Source organism: Bos javanicus, chromosome 2 (assembly GCF_032452875.1).
Source record: "Bos javanicus breed banteng chromosome 2, ARS-OSU_banteng_1.0, whole genome shotgun sequence".
Taxonomy (NCBI): Eukaryota; Metazoa; Chordata; class Mammalia; order Artiodactyla; family Bovidae; genus Bos; species Bos javanicus.
In genome coordinates, this window is record NC_083869.1 from 837,250 (window position 1) to 864,118 (window position 26,869).

At 39.5% G+C, this 26,869-nt stretch overlaps 1 protein-coding gene and 1 pseudogene across 5 annotated transcripts in view; one reads left to right on the forward strand and one right to left on the reverse strand.

The window, feature by feature from the left end:
* The window catches only part of HERC2 (HECT and RLD domain containing E3 ubiquitin protein ligase 2), a 234,718-nt gene that overhangs the window by 47,546 nt on the left and 160,303 nt on the right, over nt 1-26,869 (reverse strand). For all 5 annotated transcript variants that reach the window (XM_061431346.1, XM_061431353.1, XM_061431374.1 and 2 more), the window contains 13 exons: nt 26,729-26,810; nt 26,479-26,622; nt 24,977-25,067; nt 24,506-24,683; nt 24,237-24,318; nt 23,987-24,158; nt 23,113-23,257; nt 21,934-22,159; nt 14,469-14,640; nt 12,850-13,039; nt 12,150-12,290; nt 5,869-6,060; nt 3,026-3,179 (listed from right to left, as the gene is read on the reverse strand). In XM_061431346.1, the coding sequence (XP_061287330.1) occupies nt 3,026-3,179; nt 5,869-6,060; nt 12,150-12,290; nt 12,850-13,039; nt 14,469-14,640; nt 21,934-22,159; nt 23,113-23,257; nt 23,987-24,158; nt 24,237-24,318; nt 24,506-24,683; nt 24,977-25,067; nt 26,479-26,622; nt 26,729-26,810 (1,969 nt within the window). The remainder of the gene's footprint in view (nt 1-3,025; nt 3,180-5,868; nt 6,061-12,149; nt 12,291-12,849; nt 13,040-14,468; nt 14,641-21,933; nt 22,160-23,112; nt 23,258-23,986; nt 24,159-24,236; nt 24,319-24,505; nt 24,684-24,976; nt 25,068-26,478; nt 26,623-26,728; nt 26,811-26,869) is intronic.
* LOC133256602 (NADH dehydrogenase [ubiquinone] 1 alpha subcomplex subunit 5-like) lies at nt 17,917-18,472 on the forward strand (annotated as a pseudogene).

Sequence of the window (26,869 nt, forward strand, 5' to 3'; positions counted from 1 at the left end):
GGCCACCATAAAAGATGATGTGGAGGGCCCAGGAGAGACAGGTGAAGAGGAAGGGAATGCTGTTGGAGAGGCAAACAAGGTTCATGGGAAGTTGCACAGGCCATCATCAAGGATCTGAGTCTTATTTTAAGGTTACAGGAGTGCACTGGCAGATTTTAAGCAGAGCACCAGTATATTCTGACTCACTTTAAAAGAATCTCTCTCTCTGGTTGTCATGTAAGGAGCTGATTCTGGGAGACATAGAAGGTGAGAAGTAGAAGCAGAACATTTATATTATACTAGTATATGAGTTAGTATAATAAACAAGGTGAAACTAGATGGTTAGGCCCAGAATGATTCAGAATGGTGATAAATGGCTGAATCTGAAATACATTTTTAGAGTAGAAATGTTAGGACTTGCAGGCAGACTGGATATCAAGTAAGAGAAACAGGAACAGGAAGAGGTACACTAGACTTTGTCTTAGGTAACTGCTGAGTGGAATTACCTTTTGTTTAATTTCTACTATGAGAGAGTAAGAGTTCAAAGTTAAAGAAGCTTTTATAAATCCCATCTCATTCTAAAAGTTTAAGAAAATTAATTTCACATAAAAATAATCAGGATAAAATTATCAAGGTCAAATACAATATAAAGTTATTATTACAAAAGAGAGAAAAGGAGTAGAATAACATTCTCCTATAGACAATGAAGGCAAGCCAGAAAGATGTGCCCACAAAACACATGAAAAATGTAATCTATTATTTCAAACCAAGCTAAAAGAAATTAGGAAAATGATACACAATATGAAAGAAAAATATAAATAAGAATTAGGAGAAAACACTAAATGATAAAGTTTAGTAAACAATTTTTTTAATTTCAGAAATGAAAATTAAATTACAAAGAACATAGGGGCAAATAAACACAAAAGATATGCTTTGAGACAAACAGGAGGAAAGGAAGTAGCCAATATTGACTCTAAAGGCATCCAACACAAGATAACAATCACATATCCATGAAAAAGAAAATTGAAACAAGGTTGCAAACAAATACCACAAACTGTAATGCAAAAAAAACTGTCCTGAAAGACAAGACTCAAAACTATTCAACATTTTAAAGGGGCACAAACCCTTATCTGAGAATGTCACTTATAACACTTTCAACAACAAACTTTTACAGGAGGAAAATATGCTATTCAATAAAACTAACTTTCAAATGTGGGCAACCAACTTTTAGAACAAGTTGACTCATGTCAGGACTGTCATCCTCTGAGCCTTGCTGAGGAATTGACAAGAGAGTGAGCTTCAGACAATCATAGTAAGAAAGGAGACAACTAGAACTAAATGAAGATTAACAGGAAGAAAGCAGACTATGCAATAGCTATTATGCTCTGGGATTTATAGTATGACCAAGCTAATCAAATTTCAACAATGAAGAGAGCAAGAAACCAAGACAAAGTTTTGTTAACTATTTTCAGTAACCATATACATATCTGGTAGTGTTAGACTAGTACCCTGAGTCTTTTGTGCCTGTGATGTGGGATAAAGCAAGTACATAATTATAAGATATTCTAATTCTATCATTCCTCTGTCTTAGAACCAGGATTTGGGGGGAGAAAAGAAACAAAGACGGAACAGAAGAGGTTAAGTATAAATAGAAACGTGTAGTTCTGAATTTGGATCTATCATACCATTATGAACTCAAAAGAAAGTCGGTCAGTCAGTGAGACTGTCCACTCATTTACCCCATCTCTATTCGCTGAAAAAGTCTACAAACAACAACAGCCCAGTGATCTAAAATGCCATCTCCACTAAAAGACACCAGGGTAGACTCCAGGTGGAGAGGAGAAACTACATGACAGCCTGAAGCATCTTGTCTTATCAGACTACAAGGAAGTTACCGCTGGACCATAAGAAGCACTGGCAAGAGCCAAATACAACAGGGAGCTCAACGTCTGGAGACGCGATAACCTGAGCTTCAATAGGACAATAGTCACAATGGATTAAAGCCCATCACACATGTGCAAATCCATGGGTTCATGATATAAAAGAAAAAATAGGTAATTTTCTGACTATCTAGTGTTAAGGACTTGGTGCTTTCCCCATCTGTCAGTCTGGGTTCAGTCTCTGGTCAGGAAACTAAGATCCCACAAGCTATGAGGCACAGCCAAAAAAAAAACCCCAAAATAACTGGTCACCTTCAAAGAATGATGTGTTCGTTCTCATGAAAATGTAAAAAGAAGAGAAGAATCAAGCTTTTATCCTGCCTTTCTTATACAAACAGTACTCCTGGGTAACCAACCAAAGGATCAGGGAAAATGTCCCTATATAATGTAATCTAAATAATAAATAAGAAATGAAATAAGTAGAATAGCACCATTTTGCAACCACCAATGGACTTAATGGCCTCAGGTAATGAGCATCAGTAGCCGCTGCCATCACAAAAGTAAAGACAAGCAGATACTAGATGCTTCCAGATGCTGGATCACAAACACTAATGGTCCAGCCAGAGGGCCTGGCTGAACTAATCAGGCCGATGAATCAGGGGTAATCTGTAGAAAGACGGGACGGAGGAACAGGTGAAAGTGCAGAAGGGATGAATTATTGAAAAAAAAGGAAGAAACTACTGGTTAAAAGATACTTAAAAGATGGAAACTGTTTAATTAAGAGAGTTAAGATGAGAATGCACACTTGGGTAATAGAAACTGTCCAGAAATACAAGCCAGGACAGTGTCACATTAGAGGGGGCGACACATGGAGGGCTTCTGGGCACAGGCACAAGACTGCTTCTAGATCTGAGTTTCGGCAACTAAGGTATCCACGTAATAAGCATTAAGCTAAACATCTACTCTGCATAGTTTCCTGTATCATGTTTTGGGTAAGTGAGGTTTCTAGAAAAGGTGGGGAAAGTGACTCTAAAGCAATTTTGTCCCTTTTTTTTTTTATGTAAAACAAGGATGGCTACTTCGACTGATGCAATGGCAGAAATGGAGCTGTTCTACAGGCAGCTTTTATATGACCCCTGTGTCCTCCCTGGGGCAGCCCTCAGTACCTGGTATCTTCACTGTGCCGCTGGACGAAGTGTCATCAGTGTAGGGATGGCTACTCTCCACCACCACAGGCTGAGAGGACAGGCGGCCACTCTGTGAGTCTGTAGCCACATCCTCCAACTCGGTGACACAGAGCTCCAACAACATATCGGCCACCTGTGGGGGGAAGCAGGGGACAAAGCAGGAAGACATCAGGAGCCTGCCCGGTTCAGTTCTTTCCACAGGGACGGGGGCACGGAGAGCTTGGGAGTTTGAGAAATCTAGTGTAAATCAGGGCTCAGGTTCCTCACCAATAAAATCATGATAGCAGAGCTCACAGGGGTGCTGTGAAGCTTGGAGAGATCTATGTACAAGTAATAAGGAAGCACCTACACACAAAACACCCAATACATGCCAAGTGATGAAATGCCCGTGATCTCAGTCAGCACTTTCTCTTCACGTCAAGACAAGGTTACGTCCTAGTGAGGAAAATCTGCCCAGGAACAAAACTTTCAAGCAAGCAGCAGAAGGTGTAAAAATGACCAAAATCCTAGAAGGCATGGGGGTCAAGCAAAAGGGACAGGAATGGAGAGGAACGACCCAGCTGTCCAGGCTGAACGGTGGTAGACAGCACCGGAAATGAGACAACTGGGGGTGTCTCCTGACCCAAGACATTTAGGCTCAGCCCCCATACCATACAGCCCAACAATCCATAATGTTCAGATTTCATTTCAAAATTTTAGTGACTCACACCATTTAAATGGTCAATACTAGTGATTATATTTTGATTACTATTTTAAAAACAAACATTGTTACAGTAATTAACTTCCAAAGTTTTTAAACTTAGAAAAACTTACTGAGACCATTCTCTATTCTTTCAGAAATGATTATTTTAATCTATTTTTCCTTGTATTTAGATAATAAAGGTTATCTTAGTAAGAAGTTTCATTAATGACAATCTATAATCATTGCCATAATTTAGGTTTTATAATTATGAAAACAAAAGTTTCTCTTGTTTAAAAAGTCTCAAATACTAGATCAGGATGGGGCATAAGAGTAGCATCCTGCCACTGGCCAGGGAAGTTGGAAGAAAATCCCCATCTCTGTTTCTGTCTCCCCTTGAATTTGAGATGTTGATGTCATCTAACTCCTAATGCACAGCCTAGCAGGGGTTTTCTGGGCTTTAACACCTTCTTCTGCAAAGACAGCCAGTACCCCAGGAGAGCCAAATAAACTCTGAGAAGAGGGTGACAGAGGGGTCATAGATGTGGTTCTGCCCTCAAGAGTTTACAATCATCTCTCCCATCCACCAGACACCTGAGTGTCTTTGAGGGAGTAACGACCACTGAGAGCTTCAGTTTTCTTATCTGTAAACAAAGGGAAAGCCTGTGTTCTGTACTAAGAGAATGCACCAAGAACAGGGCCTGGAAGATATGTTTACAACAAATTCTACGTATTATTACTTTAAATCCACATTCTCATTCCATCCTTTCCTCTCACAAATGCAATACACTTGTAAAAACATTAATATTTTCCTTATGGAAATTCACCTTGATTTAATCTCTCAGAATTATGCCAAGTAACTTGCCTCAAAAAACTACGAAGCAGGAAACCTATAACCTTTCAGTTCTTCCTGAATATGATTAAGAAACAACAAGCCCCTAAAGTATCTACCAAATCATTTACTAGGATTTCAAGAACGCTCACCCATTCCTAAGCACACTATGGTTTTGGTGGTGGTATGGAAATCAAACCCAGGCGACACAACTGCACAGGGCATATGGCGTCACTCCTGACACAGCCCACTCTGAAGAGGCGGAGGGGGGCTGCTGGTAAGCAACAGGTGTCCCCAAGGATGCCCAAGGGCTTCAGAACTGATGAGTTCTACTTCTAAGGTACACTGATATGATATTGACTCGATACCATACATTAGCCACATGCGGTTGTTCGAACTTAAAAGTGAAATACAATGAAAACGTCAGTGCCTCAGGTGCACTAGCTACACTTCAAGAGCTCAAGAGCCATACGTGGCTAGGAGTCACCACACTGGATGGCTCGGGTACAGATCATCATCATGGCAGAAAATACTGCAGAACCCGTGCTACCAAACAGTAAAACCTACTTTAAATAGTTAATAGTTAAAATACTCTGATATTAAAGCATAAAAACTAGCATAATGGAACCAAAAAAAGTCTATAAAGGACCCAAATAAGTACAGTTTACAGTACAATAAGAGTGGTCTTCAAGTCACTGGGAAGAAGATGGATTTAGTCAATAAACTGTGTTGTTGCAACATGTTTGCCGTCTAGGAAAAAGTAAAGCTGAATCCCTACTTTATCCCCTATATCAAGATAAATTTCAGATGGTTCAAAAAGGTAAATATAATAACAAATGAAGCTCAGCTTGGTGCTCTGTGGTGACCTAGAGAGGTGGGATGAGGTGGTGGGAGGGAAGCTCAAGAGGGAGAGGACATATATATAAATATATATCCCTGACTCATGATGTTTGTATAACAAAAATACAACATTGTAAAGCAATTATATTCCAATAAAAAAATAACGAAAACAAAAATGATTAAAAGAAACCTGAGAGGATTTCTTAAACAATGTCATGCTCGTACCGTATTTACAGCATAATACAAAATCCAGAAGCCATAAATGAGAAAATTTGGCAGATCTGACTTTGCAAAAACTAGAAATTTCTAAATTCTAAAATATTAAAACAATGTTATAAGGCAAACTGAGGAGCAACTCAGCACAGATGGCAGAGAAGGGACTCATTTTCACCAGAATTCCTTGCAGCACAAGACGGCTGCAGCGCCTCCAGCCCACGCCCCTGCAGCTCAGCCCACGCCCCTGCAGCTCACCTGTGGGTAGGCGGTGCCCATGCCGGACAGCACCGCTGAAAGCACGTCCCGGCCCTTGTCCCCCGCCCGGCCACACACAGACAGCTTGAGCAGGTCCACCAAGACACGCGTGTCGTCCACAACCAACAAACTAGTGAATTCATCCAAGGACTGAAGTTCTGGGCCTGACACTTTATTCTGGCTTTCAACATCCTAAAAAAGTTCAACAATTAAAATGAGGAATCATATATTAAGAGACAAACAGTCAAGAACTCAAAGGATACATGATTACTAATGACGAATAAGGAACCTTCTAAGCTATTTACAACCATGAAATACTAGAATAAGAAATAAGAAGCCCCTAAATCTACACCACCTTGTACTATGCTTTCAAAATCAATCAACTATTTTACAAATTACCAACAGCAGCTGTCAAAAGGAATGCCTAAACTATAAAGAAATGACAATATATACTGTGACCAACTTCATATCTGAGGTTGTGTTTCAAGGGGAGACTTCAAATGAAATCTCACCATGTAAAATCTACCACCACAGGGTATGTTTCGGAGTCTTCTATCAACTGCATCTGTACACTATACTTTTACATCTTTTGCCTAGATCCTCTTCATAATTCTTTCTCAGAATATTACGTAACAGACTTTTTGACATATAAACATTGCTCATAATCTCTTGTTCCTTAGGTACTGTTAAGAAGAAAATAAACAGTCTTCTCAGTACTCCCCTTTTACTTCTCATTCACAGAATGTCAGTTAAAACAAACCACACCTGTGATTATTTACCTCTTTCCACATCAGCAGAAAAAGGAATTGCTTGTTTGCCTGTGACAGCATCACTGACCCATCACAATCCCACGTCATGAGGGTTTCCTGCCCAGGACAATCACCCCACAACCTGCTGCCACCACAGAGGAGCCTCTTGAAGGTTGGCAGTGGGGTCTGGCTTACATAAAGTAACAGAGAGATCCAACAGCTTCTAAGCTTAGAGGGAGTGGGTATCAGAGACCCGAGCCCTTTCTGTTTCTTAGGCAGAGGCCAGCTCTCCAGGGAAAGAACAAGATGCCACAAGTGTCTCTTCTCTTCTCTCTTGCTTTCTGGATCTCAGCGAAATCACTGTCAGTGGTTTTCAGAAACAGAAATAAGCCAGGGAAAGCACAAGCCCCACTTAGGAATCTTTAGGGGAATGTAATCCGAACAATTGTTTGGGAATTGTGCAGATTCCATCAATGCTCAAGTTGGCCCTGGAAACCATAGCTCTGAGGCAGGAGCATGGTTTCTCCCTTAAAAGAAACAGACCTTACTCCCACCTTCAAGTGAAGACACAGGGAATCAGCAAGTGAAGTGCATCAGAAACGAAGACACTCCAGAATCTCATTCACTGAAGGCCAGCAAAAACATTCAGTACAATATATTAATCATATATAACATCTTTGGTCTTATTTGAAACAATACCAAACATTTTTTTGGTGGGGTTGTTTAAAAAAAAAAATAGAGAACAAATCCAAAGGAACTGCTGAAAAATAAAATCACTAGTACTAGCTACATAACCTTGCTGTTGTTTAGTCACTAGGTCATGTCTGACTCTTCTGCGACCCCATGGACTGTATAGCCTGACAGGCTCCTCTGTCCATGGGATTTCCCAGGCAAGAATAGTGGAGTGGGTTGCCATGTAGTCTTTCAGGGAATCTTCCCAACCCAGGGATCAAATCCTCATCTGTTGTGTCTTCTGCATTAGCAGGTGGATTCTGTGCCCAAAACTAACATGAAAATTACTTTCCTGTTATTAATGACTCAAACAAAATTGAAATGATAGTAATTTCAGGCTATAATTTGTATAATGCCTATGCCTCATAAATAAATTTGTAAGAAAGAAATTATATCATCTTTCTTCTACCTAAAAGAAAAAATTTTGAATAATTCAGATTAATTTCTGCATTAAAACCTCACCTTAGGAGATTGCCAAATATCACAAGTTGAGTCCAGACATCTAATTTACAAATATCAACTTTCTTATTACTACAGGTTATGAATATTTTCCATAGCATTTATTTTTGACACTAGTGACAGCATAATAAATCAAGAGTTCCAAATGTAATTGAAAATATATGCTTGGAATATGCTGGAGACCATGTGAGCAGGATGAGATGGCCTGGGATAAGGAGCACCTGAGTAGGCTTGGGAGGTCGTCCACAATGGGAGGGTTGGGCAGGGGAGGCCGCCATGTGACAGAGCCAAGCCAAGTGGAAAGTGTTCCTGCTTTGGGCCAGCTGGCACTGGGTACAGGAGTGGGTCAAGCAGGATGAAAGGTCATCCCTGCACAGGCAGACTGGTTTTGAGTGCCAGAAGCTATGCAGGGGAAGGAGGATATCCATATGCGTGAGGAGAGACAGCCAAATGAGAAGGCAGCTAACTGAGGGGAAGTTATTAAACTGTCAATAGCAGGAGCCAGATTCCTCACTGAGAGAATAGCATGATCAATACAGAAAAGGAAGGAACTAGAATGAACCCTGTGCAGTTATTAGTACTGACTGTACTGCTGTGAATCAGTGGTTTTCAATATATGTAGGTATATACCAAAGTAAATATTAAATGCGTAACTTATTGAAAGCATATACACACACGTATTTTCTAGCTCTGCCCAGTAAGAAAGGAGATGAACTGCACTTCCCGCCATAGAAAACCAAAGATATTTCAGATCTTGGCTTTGAAATACCATTCTCCAAGAAAAAGAACCATGATTTTTTGGAGAAATAGGATTTCTGTGGTGCAGCACAAAACATCTTGATGAACCTAGAATTCTGTGTTGTGCAGGAAACAACAAAATAAAAGAATAATGAGAGTATGTTCAAAGAGAGAAAATTGTACCAAATATTTAAAGAATTGACACCAATCTTTCACAAACTCTCCCAACAAACAGAAGAGGAACACTGCCTAACTCATCTAGGAGGCCAGTGTTATGCTTTAATGCAAATCAGGAGAAGATATAGGTGCAAAAGTCCTTAACAAAATAGCAAAGCAATGCAACAGGCAAGTTAGGCCCTGGAATACAAAAAAGGGTAACAGAGTTTTGCCAAGAGAATGTACTGGTCATTGCAAATACCCTCTTCCAACAACACCAGAGCTGACTCTACACATGGACATCACCCAGATAATCAATACCAAAATCAGACGGACATCACCATTTGGCTACATTCCTTGCAGCCAAAGACAGAGAAGCGCTCTACAGTCAGCAAAAACAAGATGGGGAGCTGACTATGGCTCAGATCATGAACTCCTTATTGCAAAATTCAGACTTAAACTGAAGAAAGTAGAAAAAACCACTAGATCATTCAGATAAGATCTAAATCAAATCCCTTATGATTAAACAGTGGAAGTGACAAATAGATTTAAGGGATTAGATCTGACAGACGGACTGCCTGAACTATGGAAGGAGGTTTGTAACACTGTACAGGAAGCCATGATCAAAACCATTCCCAAGAAAAAGAAATGTAAAAAGGCAAAACAGTGTCTGAGGAAGCTTTACAAATAGCTGATAAAAGAAGAGAAATGAAAGGCAAAGGAGGAAAAAAAATATATATATACCCATCTGAATGCAGAGTTCCAAAGAATAGCAAAGAGAGATAAGAAAGCCTTCCTCAGTGATCAATGCAAAGAAATGGAAGAAAACAATAGAATGGGGGAATGACTAGAGATCTCTTGAAGAAAATCAGAGATACCAAGGGAACATTTCAGGCAAAGATGGGCTCAATAAAGAAAAGTAACACTATGGATCTAACAGAAGCAGAAGCTATTAAGATGAGGTGGCAAGAATACACAGAAGAACCATACAAAAAGATCTTAATGACCCAAATAACCATGATGGTGTGATCACTCACTTAGAGCCAGACATCCTGGAATGTGAAGTCAAGTGGGCCTTAGAAAGCATCACTACGAACAAAGCTAGTGGAGGTGATGGACTTCCAGTTGAGCTAGTTAAAATCCTAAAAGATGATGCTGTTAAAGTGCCGCACTCAGTATGCCAACAAATTTGGAAAACTCAGCAGTGGCCAAGACTAGAAAAAGGTCAGTTTTCAGTTTTCATGCCAATCCCAAAGAAAGGCAATGCCAAATAATGTTCAAACTACTGCACAACTGCACTCATCTCACATGCTAGCAAAGTAATACACAATATTCTCTAAGCTAGGCTTCAACAGTACATGAACTGAGAACTTCAAGATGTACAGGCTGGATTTAGAAAAGGCAGAGGAAGCAGGGATCAAATTGCCACATCCGCTAGATCTTAGAATTGAAGAAAATCATCTACTTCTGCTTCACTGACTATGCTAAAACCTTTGATGTGTGGATCACAAGAAACTGGAAAATTCTTAAGGAGATGGGAATACCAGACCACCTCACCTGCCTCCTGAGAAATCTGTATGCAGGTCATGAAGCAACAGTTAGAACTGGACATGGAACAACGGACTGGTTCCAAATTGGGAAGGGAGTATGTCAAGGCTGTATATTGTCACCCTGCTTATTTAACTTAAATGCAGAGTACATGATGCAAAATGTTGGACTGGGTGAAGCACAAGCTGGAATCAAGATTGCCGGAAGAAATATCAAAAACCTCAGATATGCAGATGACACCATCTTTATGGCAGAAAGCAAAGAAGAACTAAGAGCCTCTTGATGAAAGTGAAAGAGAAGAGTGAAAAGGCTGACTTAAAATTCAACATTCAAAAAATGAAGATCATGGCATCGGTCCCATCACTTCATGGCAAATAGATGGGAAACAATGGAAACTGTGAGAGACTATTTTTGGGGGCCCTGTATCACCGCAGATAGTGACTGCAATCATGAAATTAAAAAACGCTTGCTCCTTGGAAAAAAGTTATGACCAACCTAGATAGCATATTAAAAAACAGAGACATTACTTTGCCAACAAAGGTCCACCTAGTCAAAGCTATGGTTTTTCCAGTAGTCATGTATAGATGTGAGAGTTGACCATAAAGAAAGCTGAGCACCGAAGAATTGATGCTTTTGAACTGTGGTGTTGGAGAAGACTCTCTGCGAGTCCTTTGGACTGCAAAGAGATTCAATCCTAAAAGAAACCAGTCCTGAATATTCACTGGAAGGACTGATAGTGAAGCTGAAGCTCCAATACTCTGACCACCTGATGTGAAGAACTGACTCACTGGAAAAGATCCTGATGGTAGAAAGACTGAAGGCAGGAGAAGGAGACGACAGAGGATAAGATAGTTGGATGGTATCACCACTCAATGGACATGAGTTTGAGCAAGCTCCAGGTATTGGTGATGGCCAGGGAAGCCTGGAGTCATGCAGTTCATGGGGTTGCAAAGAGTCAGACAGGCCTGAGCGACTGAGCTAAACTGACTGTGCTATAAAGTAAAGTGCTCAAAGAAATATGGGGGCACATCAGAAAGACAAACCAGATGGAAAGGCCTACCAAAGGCCAAGTCTGGGACAATTTGGGTGTCAAATTGATGATAGTAATATGTCATTATTTGAGTAAAATAGAATTCCATGAATATATACCCACAGAAAGATGAGATGAAGAGGGAAAGTTCTTCCCTACTGAAGAGTAGCAACAATGGTATTCCAAAAGGAATGATGAAATCTGAAAAATCACCATTTGACAATTATCACAGTAGTAATGGACCCAGATGGAATTATCAAGAGATACTAAAAACTGGCAGATGAAAACATAATGAGGGATAAGCTAGTAACATAGTCCCAAAGTAAATTATCTCCCCAGGAATACCTATAAACATGCTTTTTTTTTAATTTATTAACTTCCAATAGTGAAATCTTGTAGACAAACTTAACAAATAAGAATTAATATCACCTGTGATGCAGCAAATCAACAATGCACACACCTCAAAAGAATGCACTGAAAAGAACTCTGCATCATTCTTGTGGCATTTCTTATAAAAAGAGGAACTTAAGGATGGTTCCATATTGAATACAAAAAGAGGTAACCCTCACACCTGGGCAGGATCTAGACCCGTAATGAGCAAAATCTGAGTCGGTCTCTGGAGCAGAAAATAGTCCCTGATCAGTGGCAATGTCCTGATACTTAGGAAGCACACTCTGAAGCTTTAAGGAAGGCTGGGATTATGCCATGCAGCTCTCCCACCAACAGTTTAGAAACACTCACAATTGGAGAATCTAGGTAGACAGTACAAAGGAGTATGCCATGCTCTATGTCTAGGAAATATTTCTGCAACTTGAGTGTACATTTAAGATTATTTCAAAATTAACCATTAAAGAAGAAAACCCCCTGACCTCTTTGGTTTTGGTCATGGTTTCTGCAATGATGCTGGCAGCTCCTGGGTCATCTGTTACTGGGATAAACGGCCGAGAAGAAGCTGAGCAAGCTGATGGGGTCACTGCAGAAGGGGTCACAGCATCCTCAGAAGAGATAATCTAGTTTGAAAATGAAGAAGAAAAACGAGAAACTTGGCAACATGGCACACTTCCCTTCTAACTCCAAAAGGCTTACTTACCCCTTAGGTCATCTGGAATATGCAAGATTTTACAGAGATAACCAGACATTTATATTACCAGCTACCACCTCCAGTGCAATCTGGGACAGCCCTGCAAAGTTAAGCATATTCATGTTCCCAGGAAAACCTATTAATATTCACAAGCAATCACATGAAAACAACTAAAATGAGCTCACATCTCTCCAAGCTGGGCTTTTCCCCAAAATAAATACAAAAACCTTTAGTTTTCACAGTGTTCAAGTTTCAGAATTATAGATGAACAACTGCGCGTTGTACTTAGCAACTTTTTAAAAGAATATTCCCATCTATACACTACAAGACTCCTTTTAAACAGAATACTAATTCAAGCCAAAAATCATAGTAGTAGACATAAAAACATTCTGAATTAAATTAAAGAATGACTTGTACTTTATAAGACACAAATGAGCTACCTTTCACTTCCTAATCAAACACTGCTTTACTGCTTTACCATTTTTTACCTCTCCTCTCTTTTCTTGCCATGGATTTGGACTCAATCTGTCTTCAATATCAACAGCCAGCACACACTCCTCTCCATTCATGGGACTGGCCATGGCAGATACGTCAGAAGCAGGTGCCGAGGAGGAGAAGGAAGGACACTCCACCGGGGCAACCATGCCAGCCGGCATCAGGGCCCCGACCACGGTGTCTCTGTCAGGAGAGAAAGCCAGGCCTGTGGTGAACTGAATCTACCTCTGCAGGATGGCAGAGTCAGGGGGCAGGGCAACTGTTTACTGAAGGATTCCCTCATTATTATAGAATAACTATAAAAAGAGAGTTTTAGAAAAATATTGAATGTTATTACTATGTATCTATTGCCTAAAATATTTACTCCTAATCTTATTTACTGAACGACCACAGTGATAACAGGTGAAAAACTGCCAACATAAAAATCAGACCAGAATAAGCCTCTGGATTTCTCTGAGAAATCTTGGTTGTTAAGAGTCTAAGGATAATTTGGGTTTTTTTGTTGTTAGGTCACTAAGTCATATCCAACTCTTTGCGACCCCATGGCCAGCAGGCACACCAGGCTTCCCTGTCTCTCACTATCTCCTGGAGTTTGTCCAAGGTCACGTCCATTGAATCAGTGATACCATCCAACCATCTCATCCTCTGTTGCACTCTTCTCCTTCTGCCTTCAAGCTTTCCTAGCACCAGAGTCTTTTCCAGTGAGCTGGAATTCACATTAGACGGCCAAAGTATTAAAGCTTCAGCATTAGTCCTTCCAATGATTATTCAGAATGTATTTCCTTTAAGATTAACGGGTTTGATCTCCTTGCTCTCCAAGGGGTTCTCAAGTCTTCTCAAGCACCACAGTTCAAAAGCATCAATTCTTCAGTGCTCTGCCTTCTTTACGGTCCAGCTCTCACATCTGTTCATGACTACTGGAAAGACTTTGACTATAGCCTTGACTATATGGACCTTTGTTGGCAAAGTGATGTCTCTGTTTTTTAATATACTGTCTAGGTTTGCCATAGCTTTCCTGCCAAGAAGCAATCATCTTCTAACTTCATGGCTGCAGTCACCATCCACAGTGATTTTGTGTTTATTGCAAGCCAGATACCAAAGGTGCCTCACACAAGGCAGTGAAGATTAAATATCCTCTCAACGACTAAGTTAGCCTTTAGTCTAAATTAATGTCCCTAAGTATTTATTTCTATTCATCATGTACATAACCACAATACAATGATTGATGGGCCATTTATTTAGTCTGCATGAAAATAGCAGCAAAATGGAGGAAAAGACAACACTATCAAATCTCTGCCTTAACAAGAGTGAAGGAGATGACAACTATCTTAAATATTACTGTATATAAGCATCAACTAATTCTTCCTCCCAAAACAGGTATAAAGCTTATTGGCCATAAAGAATAATGAAAATGTTCTTCAACTTGATTTTCTAATTCATATTTCAACCTCCATTGAAGAAAAGCATAAAGATACCATCATTCACTATCAAAGGGTGTATGACCTAAAATTCACAGTATTTAAAAACAGTAACAAACATTCTCCATCAAAAAAGGACAAAAACCTAAAGTTTACATAATTGTGGGATTTCAAAAGCTAGCAAACAAGCTTACCTGGCATACATGATTTGCAATGCTGTAAGTATATGAGATAAGGCCTGTTGTTTGGCCAGATTTCCATCTAATGATAGGAGAATCTTGGCAAGAGAAGGGCGATTTGGTTTAGAATTATTTGCACCATTGATTTTATTACTGGCAGGAGAAGAGTCAGCATCAGAAGGCACACCTGGAAAAGTAAAATAAAACTGGCTTCAATTTTTAAGATCAGAGTTTGCTCTATTTCTATAATTTGACCTTTCCATTTCATTTCAAAGCACACTGCAATCTGCATTTTGCTATTTCACAGATTAAATATTAGTTTCACTAATAATCTCGCATAGTTTAAAAACAAACATCTATAGCGAAGGTTTGCTATAACTACAAAAAAATGTAAATGCTTTTGCAAAATGTACTTACAACAATTTACGCTATACATATATAAGCCATGACAATACTATGATAACTATCTATATTTACTTATTGATGAAATGTAAAGCAAAAACAAAAAAATCCACAACAATGGTGAGAAGATAGTATATTCACCATATACAGTATTAGCAAGTTCCAGCCCACTGCCCTGAGAGTTCCCAGGCCTGATTACAGGGAGAGAACCAGATGGAGCCCAGTGGTCTCTGTGAGAAGAGGAGGTTGAGCTCAGCACCAGGGAATCCAATGTGGGCAAAGTTCACAGGACAGGATAAGAGGGAAAAGTTGCACAGAGAGTGCCCTGGAGATATGCAGGCATTCTCACTCATCCAGATAAGACGCCTTCATAAATGGGCATGACTCAGAGACAAAGAAAGAACTTGTATGAGAGGACTAGGAGAACACAGAGGTCCCAGCTACTGCCTGTTCCCATCAGCTAGAGGGAAGACCTCATCATTCACAAGGCACTGGGTGAAATACTCAGTGGTAGAGAATTATTAGTCCCACAATAGTATCAGCTCTGAATCCACTTAACAAATCCAAAACAAAGGTCCAAAGGGATCAAACTGTTTTGAGAGTAATTTAACTGTACGTAAGCTCAAGAAGATTCACTACACGCATAAAAATCTCCAGCAACATTCACAATGTATGGCATCAAACTAAAAGTTACCATGTTGGAAGAAAAGCAGGAAAATACCACTCAACTCAGGAAGAAAAATCGATCTAAACAATCCAGAATTGACACAGATATTACCATCAGCAGACAACTTAAGTTGAAATACTTATATCTGTATTCCATATGTTCAAAAGAAAATCAGAGACATAAAAGATAAAAAAAATACGCAAATCAAATTTCTAGAAAAGTAGCTAAGATGTCTGATTACCTTCTTATATCTGTATTACATATGTTCAAAAGAGAATCAGAGACGTAAAAAAAAAAAAAAAAACTCAAATCAAATTTCTAGAAAAGTAGCTAAGATGTCTGAGATTTAAACAGTAACATTAACAGCATATGAAAATGAAGCAAAGACGAGTGCATGTGAAGATACAGCAACAGAAACTATTCATGTGAAACAGAAAGAACAGTTTAAAAATGAACAATGTCATTTATCCGTGGAACAACTTGAGGAGTCCTAATACACATGGAACTAGACTTCCCAAAGGTACAGCAAAAAAAATTTTTTTGAAGAACAGTGACCGACAATTTTACAAAATGGATGAAAACTTAAAACTCAAGAGATCTAAGAGGCACCATGAACCACAAGTGCTTGAACCATGAAAATAAAAACCAGGGAAATAAAAACAAATTAATAAAACCAGGAAATAAAAACAAAATTAAAATCCTAAAAGCAGTCTTAGATAAAAGACATGCTATGTACAGAAGAACAAAGATAAGAATGACAGCAAATTCTCAATGAAAACAATGTCAACCAAAAATTATATAGTCAGCTAAAATATGGTGCAAACATGAAGCAAAATAATGCCTAGTTTAGCCATAAGAAGCTGAAAGGAAGAATCGCACATCTGAGCTGACAAGACATAAAAAAGGAATTTCTTCAAGCGGAAGAAAAGTGATTCAGATGGAAAAAGGATCTCCACAAAGAAATGAAGAACACTGGAAAGAGTAACTGTGTGAGTAAATACAGAGATACTCTTTTAACTCATTTAAATAGATAACCTGATGTTTAAAAAAACTGATTTAAACAACTGTAACATTTACAACATACAGAGAAAGGCATAACAAAGTAGCACTGAGGCCGGGAGGGCAGAAGCAGAGATGTATCACCGCGAGAGGCACACACTGCGCATGAAACAGTGTGACCCCACCTGCAGGTGGCACTGGTGCAGTCGCTCAGTTGAGTCCAGCTCTTGCGACCCCACGGACTGTAGCCCGCCAGGCTCCTCTGTCCATGGAATTCTCCAGCCAAGAATACTGGAGTGGGTTGCCATTTCCTTCTCCAGGGGATCTTTCCCACCCAGGAATCGAACCTGAGTCTCCTGCATTGCAGTCGATTCTTTACCTACTGAGCTACAAGGGAATCAGCTAAAGGCAGACTATGATACATTAAAGGTGCATAATTCCTAAAACAACCACTAAAGTAACACAAAAAGTTAAAGCTCAAAGAAAACAAAGAAGAAAATACAACATCAAAAAGAACAATTAATTCAAAGAAAGGCAGAAAAAGAGCAGAAAAAAACAATAAACAGCTAGGACTAATATAATACAAAACAAACAGCAGGATACTGATTGAAAACAAATACATTCATAATCACATTAAATGTGAGTGAAGTAAACACCCCAATTAGAGAGTCTCAGAGAAAAAATTAAAAAGCAAAATCCAACTATATGTTGCCTACCAGGAACTTTTTTTTAGTAGGTTAACAGTAAAAAGAATGGAAAAAATATATCATAGTTTCTCTTGTACCTATATTCTTAACAGTCAAACTTTATTTCAAAGCAAGAATTTCAAAGCCAAGGATGAGAGGATAATCTGTCATTAATGATGTCAGTGTCAATTACTCAAGGAGAGTAAACAGATGTTTACACTAGAAAACTGGGAAGACCCTAAGCCAAAGACCTAAGCTTCTTAGAAGAAAAGAATAAAGATTAAAGATCAGTGAAACAGAAAACAGAAAAACAACGAAGGAAAATCAAGGAAACCATTGGCTTATTTGAAAAAACTTAATAAAACTGATAAAGCTATAGACAAACTGGAAAGAGAAGACACAATTACCAATATAAGCAATGAGTAATAACACCACTATAGAGTCTACAAATACTAAAAGAAAAATAAGCAAACACTGAGACAACTTTATGCCATTAAGTTAAACTTGCATCAAAGACACAAATCTTACCATTAAAGAAACAGCTAGCCCTAAATCTTAAAGGAATTAAATTTATGGTTTAAAAATACTACACAGACAGGTGAAAGTTCTTAACTAGCTTTTTTTTTAAAGCAACTAGAACACAAAAAGGAACAAAAAGAATAATTCATATGTCAAAAATAAGCTGAAAAACATATAAAACTGGGCTGTCATGGTGGGCTGGCCCCAGAAGACCACTGGCCTTGTGGGACTAGCTTATGTTTAAGAGTCCACATGAGAAGCTAAGAACATGGTATACAAAGATTCTTGGATGTTCTTGGACGAATCCCTAAAAATACACCATATAGAAGGTATATAGTATAGATTACAAATAAGAAGCTGGGTATAGTTAAAATGGAACCAGAGGTTATAAAATTAAAAGAGCAACTTCAGAGTGGTTAATAGAAGAGATGATTTTTTTAGGCTGAAAATGAATTAAGTCTGCAAGAAAAATGGTGGAGTGGAAAACATGGGAGTCCTCAGTGGAAGAGCCTCCTGCCAACCAATGGAAATGGATAATATAAACATTAAGTGACTAGTATCTTCATGAGAAACTATATAGTCAAAAAGTTATATTAAAAATATTTTCATATTCATCTTATGATCAAGAAAACTGATACAGAACATATTTAGGACACTTGATAAAATGGATGATTATGGTACCAGGGGCTTGTGAATCAATTTTTGATTTATAGAGTAGCTATCCAAATTACTGAAGAAGCTGAAGTTGAACGGTTCTATGAAGACCTATAAGACCTTTGAGAACTAACATCCAAAAAAGATGTCCTTTTCATTATAGGGACTGGAATGCAAAGGTGGGAAGTCAAGAAACACCTGGAGTAACGGGCAGATTTGGCCTTGGAATACAGAATGAAGCAGGGCAAAAGCTAATAACAGTTTTGCCAAGAGAACGCACTGGGCATAGCAAACATTCTCTTCCAACAACACAAGAGAAGACTCTATACATGGACATCAGCAGATGGCCAACACCAAAATCAGATTGATTATATTCTTTGCAGCCAAAGATGGAGCTCTATATAGTCAGCAAAAAACAAGACCAGGAGCAGACTGTGGCTCAGATCACAAATTCCTTATTGCCAAATTCAGGCTTGAACTGAAGAAAGAAGGGAAAACCACTAACCCATTCAGGTATGACACAAATCAAATCCCTTATGATTATATAGTGGAAGTAAGAAATAGATTTAAGGGACTAGATCCGATAGAGTGCCTGATGAACTATGGACAGCGGTTCGTGACACTGTACAGGAGACAGGGATCAAGACCATCCCCAAGAAAAAGAAATGCAAAAAAGAAAAATGGCTATCTGAGAAGGCCTTACAAATAGCCGTGAAAAGAAGAGAAGAAAAAAGCAAAGGAGAAAAGGAAAGAAATACCTATTTAAATGCAGACTTCCAAAGAATAGCAAAGAGAGAAAAGAAAGCCTTCCTCAGCGATCAATACAAAGAAATAGAGGAAAACAACAGAATGGGAAAGACTAGAGATCTCCTCAAGAAAACTAGAGATACCAAGGGAACATTTCATGCAAAGATGGGCTCAATAAAGGACAGATGGTATGGACCTGACAGAAGCAGAAGATATTGAAAAGAGGTCACAAGAATACACAGAAGAACTGTACAAAAAAGATTTTCACGACCCAGATAATCACAATGATGTGATCACTCACCTAGAGCCAGACATCTTGGAATGTGAGGTCAAGTGGGCCTTAGGAAGCATCACTACAAACAAAGCTAGTGGAGGTGATGGAATTCCAGTTGAGCTTTTTCAAATTCTGAAAGATGATGCTGTGAAAGTGCCGTAATCAATATGCCAGCAAATTTGGAAAACTCAGCAGTGGCCACAGGACTGGAAAAGGTCAGTTTTCATTCCAATCCCAAAGAAAGGCAATGCCAAAGAATGCTCAAACTACCACACAATTGCACTCATCTCACACGCTAGTAAAGTAATGCTCAAAATTCTCCAAGCCAGGCTTCAGCAATACGTGAACCGTGAACTTCCAGATGTTCAAGCTGGTTTTAGAAAAGGCAGAAGAACCAGAGATCAAATTGCCAACATCCACTGGATCATCAAAAAAGCAAGAGAGTTCCAGAAAAACATCTATTTCTGCTTTACTGACTACGCCAAAGCCTTTGACTGTGTGGATCACAATAAACTGTGGAAAATTCTGAAAGAGATGGGAATACCAGACCACCTGACCTGCCTCTTGAGAAATCTGTATGCAGGTCAGGAAGCAACAGTTAGAACTAGACACAGAACAACAGACTGGTTCAAAATAGGAAAAGGAGTACGTCAAGGCTGTATTTTGTCATCCTGCTTATTTAACTTATATGCAGAGTACATCATGAGAAACGCTGGGCTGGAAGAAACACAAGCTGGAATCAAGATTGCCGGAAGAAATATCAATAACCTCAGATATGCAGATGACACCACCCTTATGGCAGAAAGTGAAGAGGAACTAAAAAGCCTCTTGATGAAGGTCAAAGAGGAGAGTGAAAAAGTTGGCTTAAAACTCCACATTCAGAAAACGAAGATTTGGCATCCGGTCCCATCACTTCATGGGAAACAGATGGGGAAACAGTGTCAGACTTATTTTTTGGGGCTCCAAAATCACGGCAGATGGTGATTGAAGCCATGAAATTAAAAGACGCTTACTCCTTGGAAGGAAAGTTATGACCAACCTAGACAGCATATTCAAAAGCAGAGACATTACTTTGCCAACAAAGGTCCATCTAGTCAAGGCTATGGTTTTTCCTGTGGTCATGTATGGATGTGAGAGTTGGACTGTGAAGAAGGCTGAGCGCTGAAGAATTGATGCTTTTGACTGTGGTGTTGGAGAAGACTCTTGAGAGTCCCTTAGACTGCAAGGAGATCCAACCAGTCCATTCTGAAGGAGATCAGCCCTGGGATTTCTTTGGAAGGAATGATGCTGAAGCTGAAACTCCAGTACTTTGACCACCTCATGCGAAGTATAGACTCATTGGAAAAGACTCTGATGCTGGGAGGGATTGGGGGCAGGAGGAGAAGGGGACGACAGAGGATGAGATGGCTGGATGGCATCACTGACTCGATGGACATGAGTCTGAGTGAACTCTGGGAGTTGGTGATGGACAGGGAGGCCTGGCGTGCTGCAATTCATGGGGTCGCAAAGAGTCGGACACGACTGAGCGAGTGAACTGAACTGAACTGAGCACTACACATCTACAGAATGGCTAAAATTAAAAACTGACTACATCAAATACAAACAAAAATATGGAGATGCTAGAGTTACAGAATAACCACTTTGCAAAACAGTTTGCAGTTCTTAAGAAAATAAACTTGTATCTACCATACCAGCCAATCATTCCTCTCCTAAGTACTTACCCTAGAGAAATGTAAGTATATGTGTCCATATAAAGACTATACACAAATGTTCAGAGCAAGTATTTGTATAGTCAAAATTAAGAAGCAACACCAAAGTCCATCAACAGGCAAACTGATGTATCAACTGCAGTATACCCATAAATAAAATGCTAGCCAACAATTAAAAAAGAATGAAATACTGATACATGCAACATGGATGAATCTCAAAATAATTATGGTGCGTGAAAAAAGTTAGATTAGAAAAAAAAGCACATACTATATGATTCCATTAATATAAAACTCTAAAATGGCAAACTGATCTACAGTGACAGACATGAAGTCAGTGGTTGTGGAAAGCTGGGAGGGGTCTACTCAAGGGTAGTATACACATTTGTTCATTATGTCGACTGTGATGATGCTCTCACAGGTGCACACATATCAAAGCTGATAAAAATTAGTCTACACAGGTTGGATTGTTTTAATATGTAGATTGTATTATTCATATATGTATTCATTTCTGAATACATATATGAATTCAGCTCTGAATAGAGCTGATGAAAACACCAAATGCCTAAACTTTAAAGTCCCTCAGTCTGCACACGTGCACAGCATTGCCAGAGCTGTCCTGATCTCAAGAACCAGCACTGTACTTCTTCTAGTTTTCATTCCAGCATAAATCATAGCACAGAGCACCATGACGACTCTGGGGCTATGGTTCAGAACATAGGTAACTCGGTGCTACAAACTCTAACCTAGTAGCAGTATTAAACATTCCATCTATGACATTCTATCTGTGCAGAAGGATCTCGTATAAAACACATATCTCGGTTACCTAAATAGGAAGCACCTAAAGGGTCTCTTGCAGTCTGGAAGAGGACAGGCTCGTGAACAGAGGGTGTTGCCACATCAACGGTTGTCCACGCCACACTGTGAGAAGACCCGCAAGCTACTCGTGTGATCTTCTGGCCTTCTAAGCCTTGCACAAGTGTGGGCTTCCTATTAACTGTGGTTGTGCCATTGCCCTGTTGGCCATGGTCATTGTCACCCCAAGCGTATACCTGTTAAGGGGATAAAAATAATTTTTCAACATTTCAGAACTTTAAGTTTACTTCAAAATTCTTGCTGAGTGCTTCCCGGATAGCTCCGCTGGTAAAGAATCTGCCTACAATGCAGGAGACCCTAGTTCAATTACTGGGTCAGGAAGGGACCTGCTGGAGAAGGGATAAGCTACCCACTCCAGTATTCTTGGGCTTCCCTTGTGACTCAGCTGGTAAAGAAATCTGCCTGCAATGCAGGAGACCTGGGTTCGATCGCCTGGGTTGGGAAGATCCCCTGGAGAAGGGAAAGGCTACCCGCTCCAGTATTCTGGCCTGGAGAATTCCATGGACTGTATAGTCCATGGGGTCACAAAGAGTCGGACGTGACTGAGCAACTTTCACTTTCATTTCCTTAATATCAACCCAATAAACTCATCTATATACTGTTCTTAGAAGCAGGAAGTTCTCCTCTTTAACTAAATATTGTAACATTTTTTCCTTAATTTTGAAAAGAGAAAATGATCCAAAAAATACGTTTACTTTTCAAGGAATTTTATGCTTTACAGAATTAGGAAGTATAATTCATTTTTATTTCATTCTGATTGAAGTACAATATGCTGATTTATTGTCATACATTTCAAATTGTCATAATTTCAAATTATATTATCTCTGAACCTGTCACAGGATAGCCTCTTATTGGAGGAACAAACAACTCTTATCAAGGATAACTTTAGTTCAGAAATGAAATACATACATTTCCCTATCAGACATTACAGTGGGAAAGCTCACTACTTTATAACGTGCATTACTCAGCAGTCTTTCCTGGATGCCCTCACTCATGCTGACAGTTAGGCAAATGTACATAGGAACACAGTGGACACAGCCCACCCTTCTGGTTTTTCAAGTACCAAGACTCACTTTATTTTGTCACAAGTTATACTATCAACATAAGATCTTGTCCCGAGCTCCCTTACCTGTCCTGCATCAGTGACCGCCAAGCAGTGCAGGGCCCCGACAGCCACATGCACAATCTTCTTCCCTCTCAGCCCTTCCACTACCTGTGGTTTCCGCACGTGCACATCCGAGCCATGGCCCAGTCTGAAATAGTCCCCCTTCCCCCTGTAAGGAATCAACAGTGAGTATTTTAATACATGATTATGGTCTGGCAATACCCCACAGCAAAATATTCACTGCCACAGCACTAGAGTCAGCTCAATGACAACAGACACAATGCCCAAGGTCTTAGAAATTATAAAATAGTATACCATTAATTCAAAATAATACATTAATTCTGCTAGCAAGATCCTTAATGTGTTTAACGGTACTTAAATTACTGATGTAGATTTCATAGACTGAAAACATGACACACAACCTCAAATGGCTCTTTAAAGATCTCTGTAGTGATTCTTCCCCAAGCTGCCACTGAGTCATGACGCTAAGACCAAGGCCATCACACTGTCTGCCCATGGTCAGCTGAATATTCCACCTCTCTCTGATTTAATAATCTTTCACTGGAAACACACATGAACTTTTTCAGGGATCAAAGAAATCAGAAATCTGTCTTCCACACATGTGATCACTAGGCTCCTTGCATGGCAAAAAAAGCAGAAAAAAGCCTCTACACATACTTTATCTAAATAAGAAAGACAAGCTAGGCTAAAATTTCTCCAGTGTTCTTTTCTAAACAACCCAGTTATAATTGGATATTTCTTCTTATAATATCATCACTAATCCCAACTCAGAATAAATAAAAGGACAAAGATGCCTGGATGAGCAAGAAAATAAAGGCGAACCCCTCCCTGGAAGGCCCTGAACAGACACACTGGTGGGTGACAGGCATTTACGTACCATGTCCAAACTACACCCGACTTAGTGAGGGCCAGGGAGAACTGTGCTCCACATTCGATCTGGCACACCCCTTGTCCATTAAGTCTCTCGATGTTCTGGGGGATGTTACAGCCTTCACTTCCTCCCCGGCCCAATTTTCCAAAGTCACCATCACCCCAGGAAAATACCAAACCTAGGTTTAAAAATATAGACATCAGGCCAGCATCTCACAACATTCCTCCCCTGAAACGTGGAGTCAGACAGGACTTACCTTCATCAGTCAGAGCCAGGGTCTGTGCATCTCTACTTCCACATGCCACTTGGATTACTCTGTGACCAAGAAGGACTTTCACCTACTCAATTACAAATTTAAAAACAGAATCAAGCACAGGCACCAAGAAAGCAAGGGAAATTTTTCCCCACAAAATGAAAGCCAATACTGCACATATCTTTATTAACTGTCCTAGACTCGGAGCTTATCTTCTCTGGAAATCAGCAGATGGGGAGCTTTCTGTAAGCAACAAAAATAGGTATAATCACCATTTTGGGCTTCAGTTGTGTTGTGTTATCCCCATGTCCCAAGCGGCCGTACTCTCCGAGACCCCAGGTGTACAGTTCACCACTGGACGTGAGGGCTGCACTGTGTGAGCTCCCACAGGCAATATCCCGGATTCGCTTGGTTTTCAGGGCCTCTATCAGCCGTGGCTTGTCACAGTTCCTAAAGCAAGATTAAATAATATTCCCTATCATCAATCTAGCCTCTTTAAAGAAGGGGGAAAAAAGGACATCTACACTGATCCACATTTAATCAAAACAGTATCTTTAGATTCACTGAACTATCAAACCTTAGAGCATGTGAGGCAAATCACATTCAGAGATATTTTTTAAATGTATTTTTAAGTTTCTTTTGTATAAATAACCCATCCTATTCAATTTTTTACAAAAATTATCCAAAAGCATTCATTATTATTAACAGTTTCTTATTAGCAAAAATGAAGAAAATATTCTTACATTCTACTAAAGTGTCCAAGTTTGCCATCATCACCTTCACCCCAGGAAAACACTTTGCCATCGACAGTTAAAGCGGTAGCGTGCCGTCCACCTGCAATAGTCACATAGGTAGAGGCTGCCAAAGTTGGTTTAAAAGAAGTTAACAGCATAACTACCTTTTTTGCTTGGCACACAGTATGTGTGAGTATCTGTGAAATGAGTAAATGGGATCAACATTTAAGGATGACAATTATATAAAATAAATGAACATTTCTACAAAGTTCAAGTCCTATAAAGGATTTTACTTGCAAAGAACCAGCAAAATAATGCTATTTTTAGCATTATTAACTTTAATGGGGTTGCTATATTAAATATATAAAAGATCAAAATTCAGATGGAAAAAGTAAAACTAAGTTCATTTGCAATTAGACAAATTAGCAAGTGTAATGGTATTCAGGCTTTTGTGAAATGCATCTCAACAATGAAATTACTAAAGCAAAAGTACCATCAATTGCAATAAAGGCATTATGCTCACTCTTCCCAAAACAATCAGTTCACACTCTTTCCTCACCACGGCCCACTCTTTCACTCCATCTATCCCAGCTCAGAACTGAAGAGTGTTTCCTCTCTGTCACCAGCTTCTAGGATCCAAGACCCACTTACCAACAGAGCCCACATGATCCAAGGCAATGTGCTCAGCTAAAAACAATGTTTCCCACACTCCCTCGCCCAGAGAGGATGGTGACAAAGATGATTGACGAGTGAGGCTTCGAGAAAAGCTCTCTGAAGGGGCAAAGTGGGCTTGAGGAAATGCTTATGTGCTCACCTGTAGCTGCAACGGGGATGGACAGCAACCCAGTGTCCCTCACGGGTACTGTAGCTGCAACACTGTCCCTCCCCCTCACCTCCAGATTTTTACAGAGGAGAATGGTAAAACACGATCTTGCTCAAGGCACTACTGTTCAGATTTTCTGTTATATGGGGTTAAATCTAACCCTATTCAGTATAAATACAAACTCAGTTTGTATCTAATTCGGTTTCATTCCTCAGAAGCCAAGCACAGTGCTTTAAAATAATGCTCTATATATTTCTTGAATTGAAGCACTATGACTTTTTAAAAAATGATCCTTTCTTATGGCTAGAATTTATAGACACTTGAAATCTGATGAAACTTACAGGCTCTCTTCCCAAAAAATAACACATATTTAGGCACAGAACATGATTACTGCAATCTTTTATGAACCTGAGACAACAGTTCAAAATTAAAAATCCCCTCCTTTGGAGGGGTACGCCCCACATGGCAGAATACCAACAAACCCTGATCTCCAAAAAGTCTTATGTAACAAATATAATTAAAACTCTAGACCATCTGAAGTTTTATATTACCCAATTTTTACTTCTAATAATGAGTAGAACTTGACAGAATGCAAGGACACTCTAGGGGAAACTGTTTAAAGCCCTGGGTAATTACAAAGCCTGAGCAGCAGGCTTGTCTGAGCACAAGTGTCAATTCTGGCCTGTACCTGAGTGAACAGCCACCTTCTTGACCACGTAACTGCTGAGAGCTGTGATCTGTCGCGGGATGGGCACAGTCCCACTGGAGATGCCCAGCCCCAGCCGGCCATTCGTGGCTTCTCCACAGGCATATACTTTTCCTTCCACTGTCACTGTAAGAAACAGGAGTGAGGAAGAGACTCACTTTTTGTGACACAACAACTATACATTTAGGCTTTAACATCATTTAAAACTTTTACGTTATTTGAATAATCATACCTGCAAACAAACTTTTAGAACCACCAGCCACCTGTACTACATTCAAAGCAGACAGTGTCTCAGAGAATGACGGAACTTTTATCTAAAACAAAATATTTTAAAAAAAGCAAAAGAAAAAAGAAAATTTTATTTACACTTTTA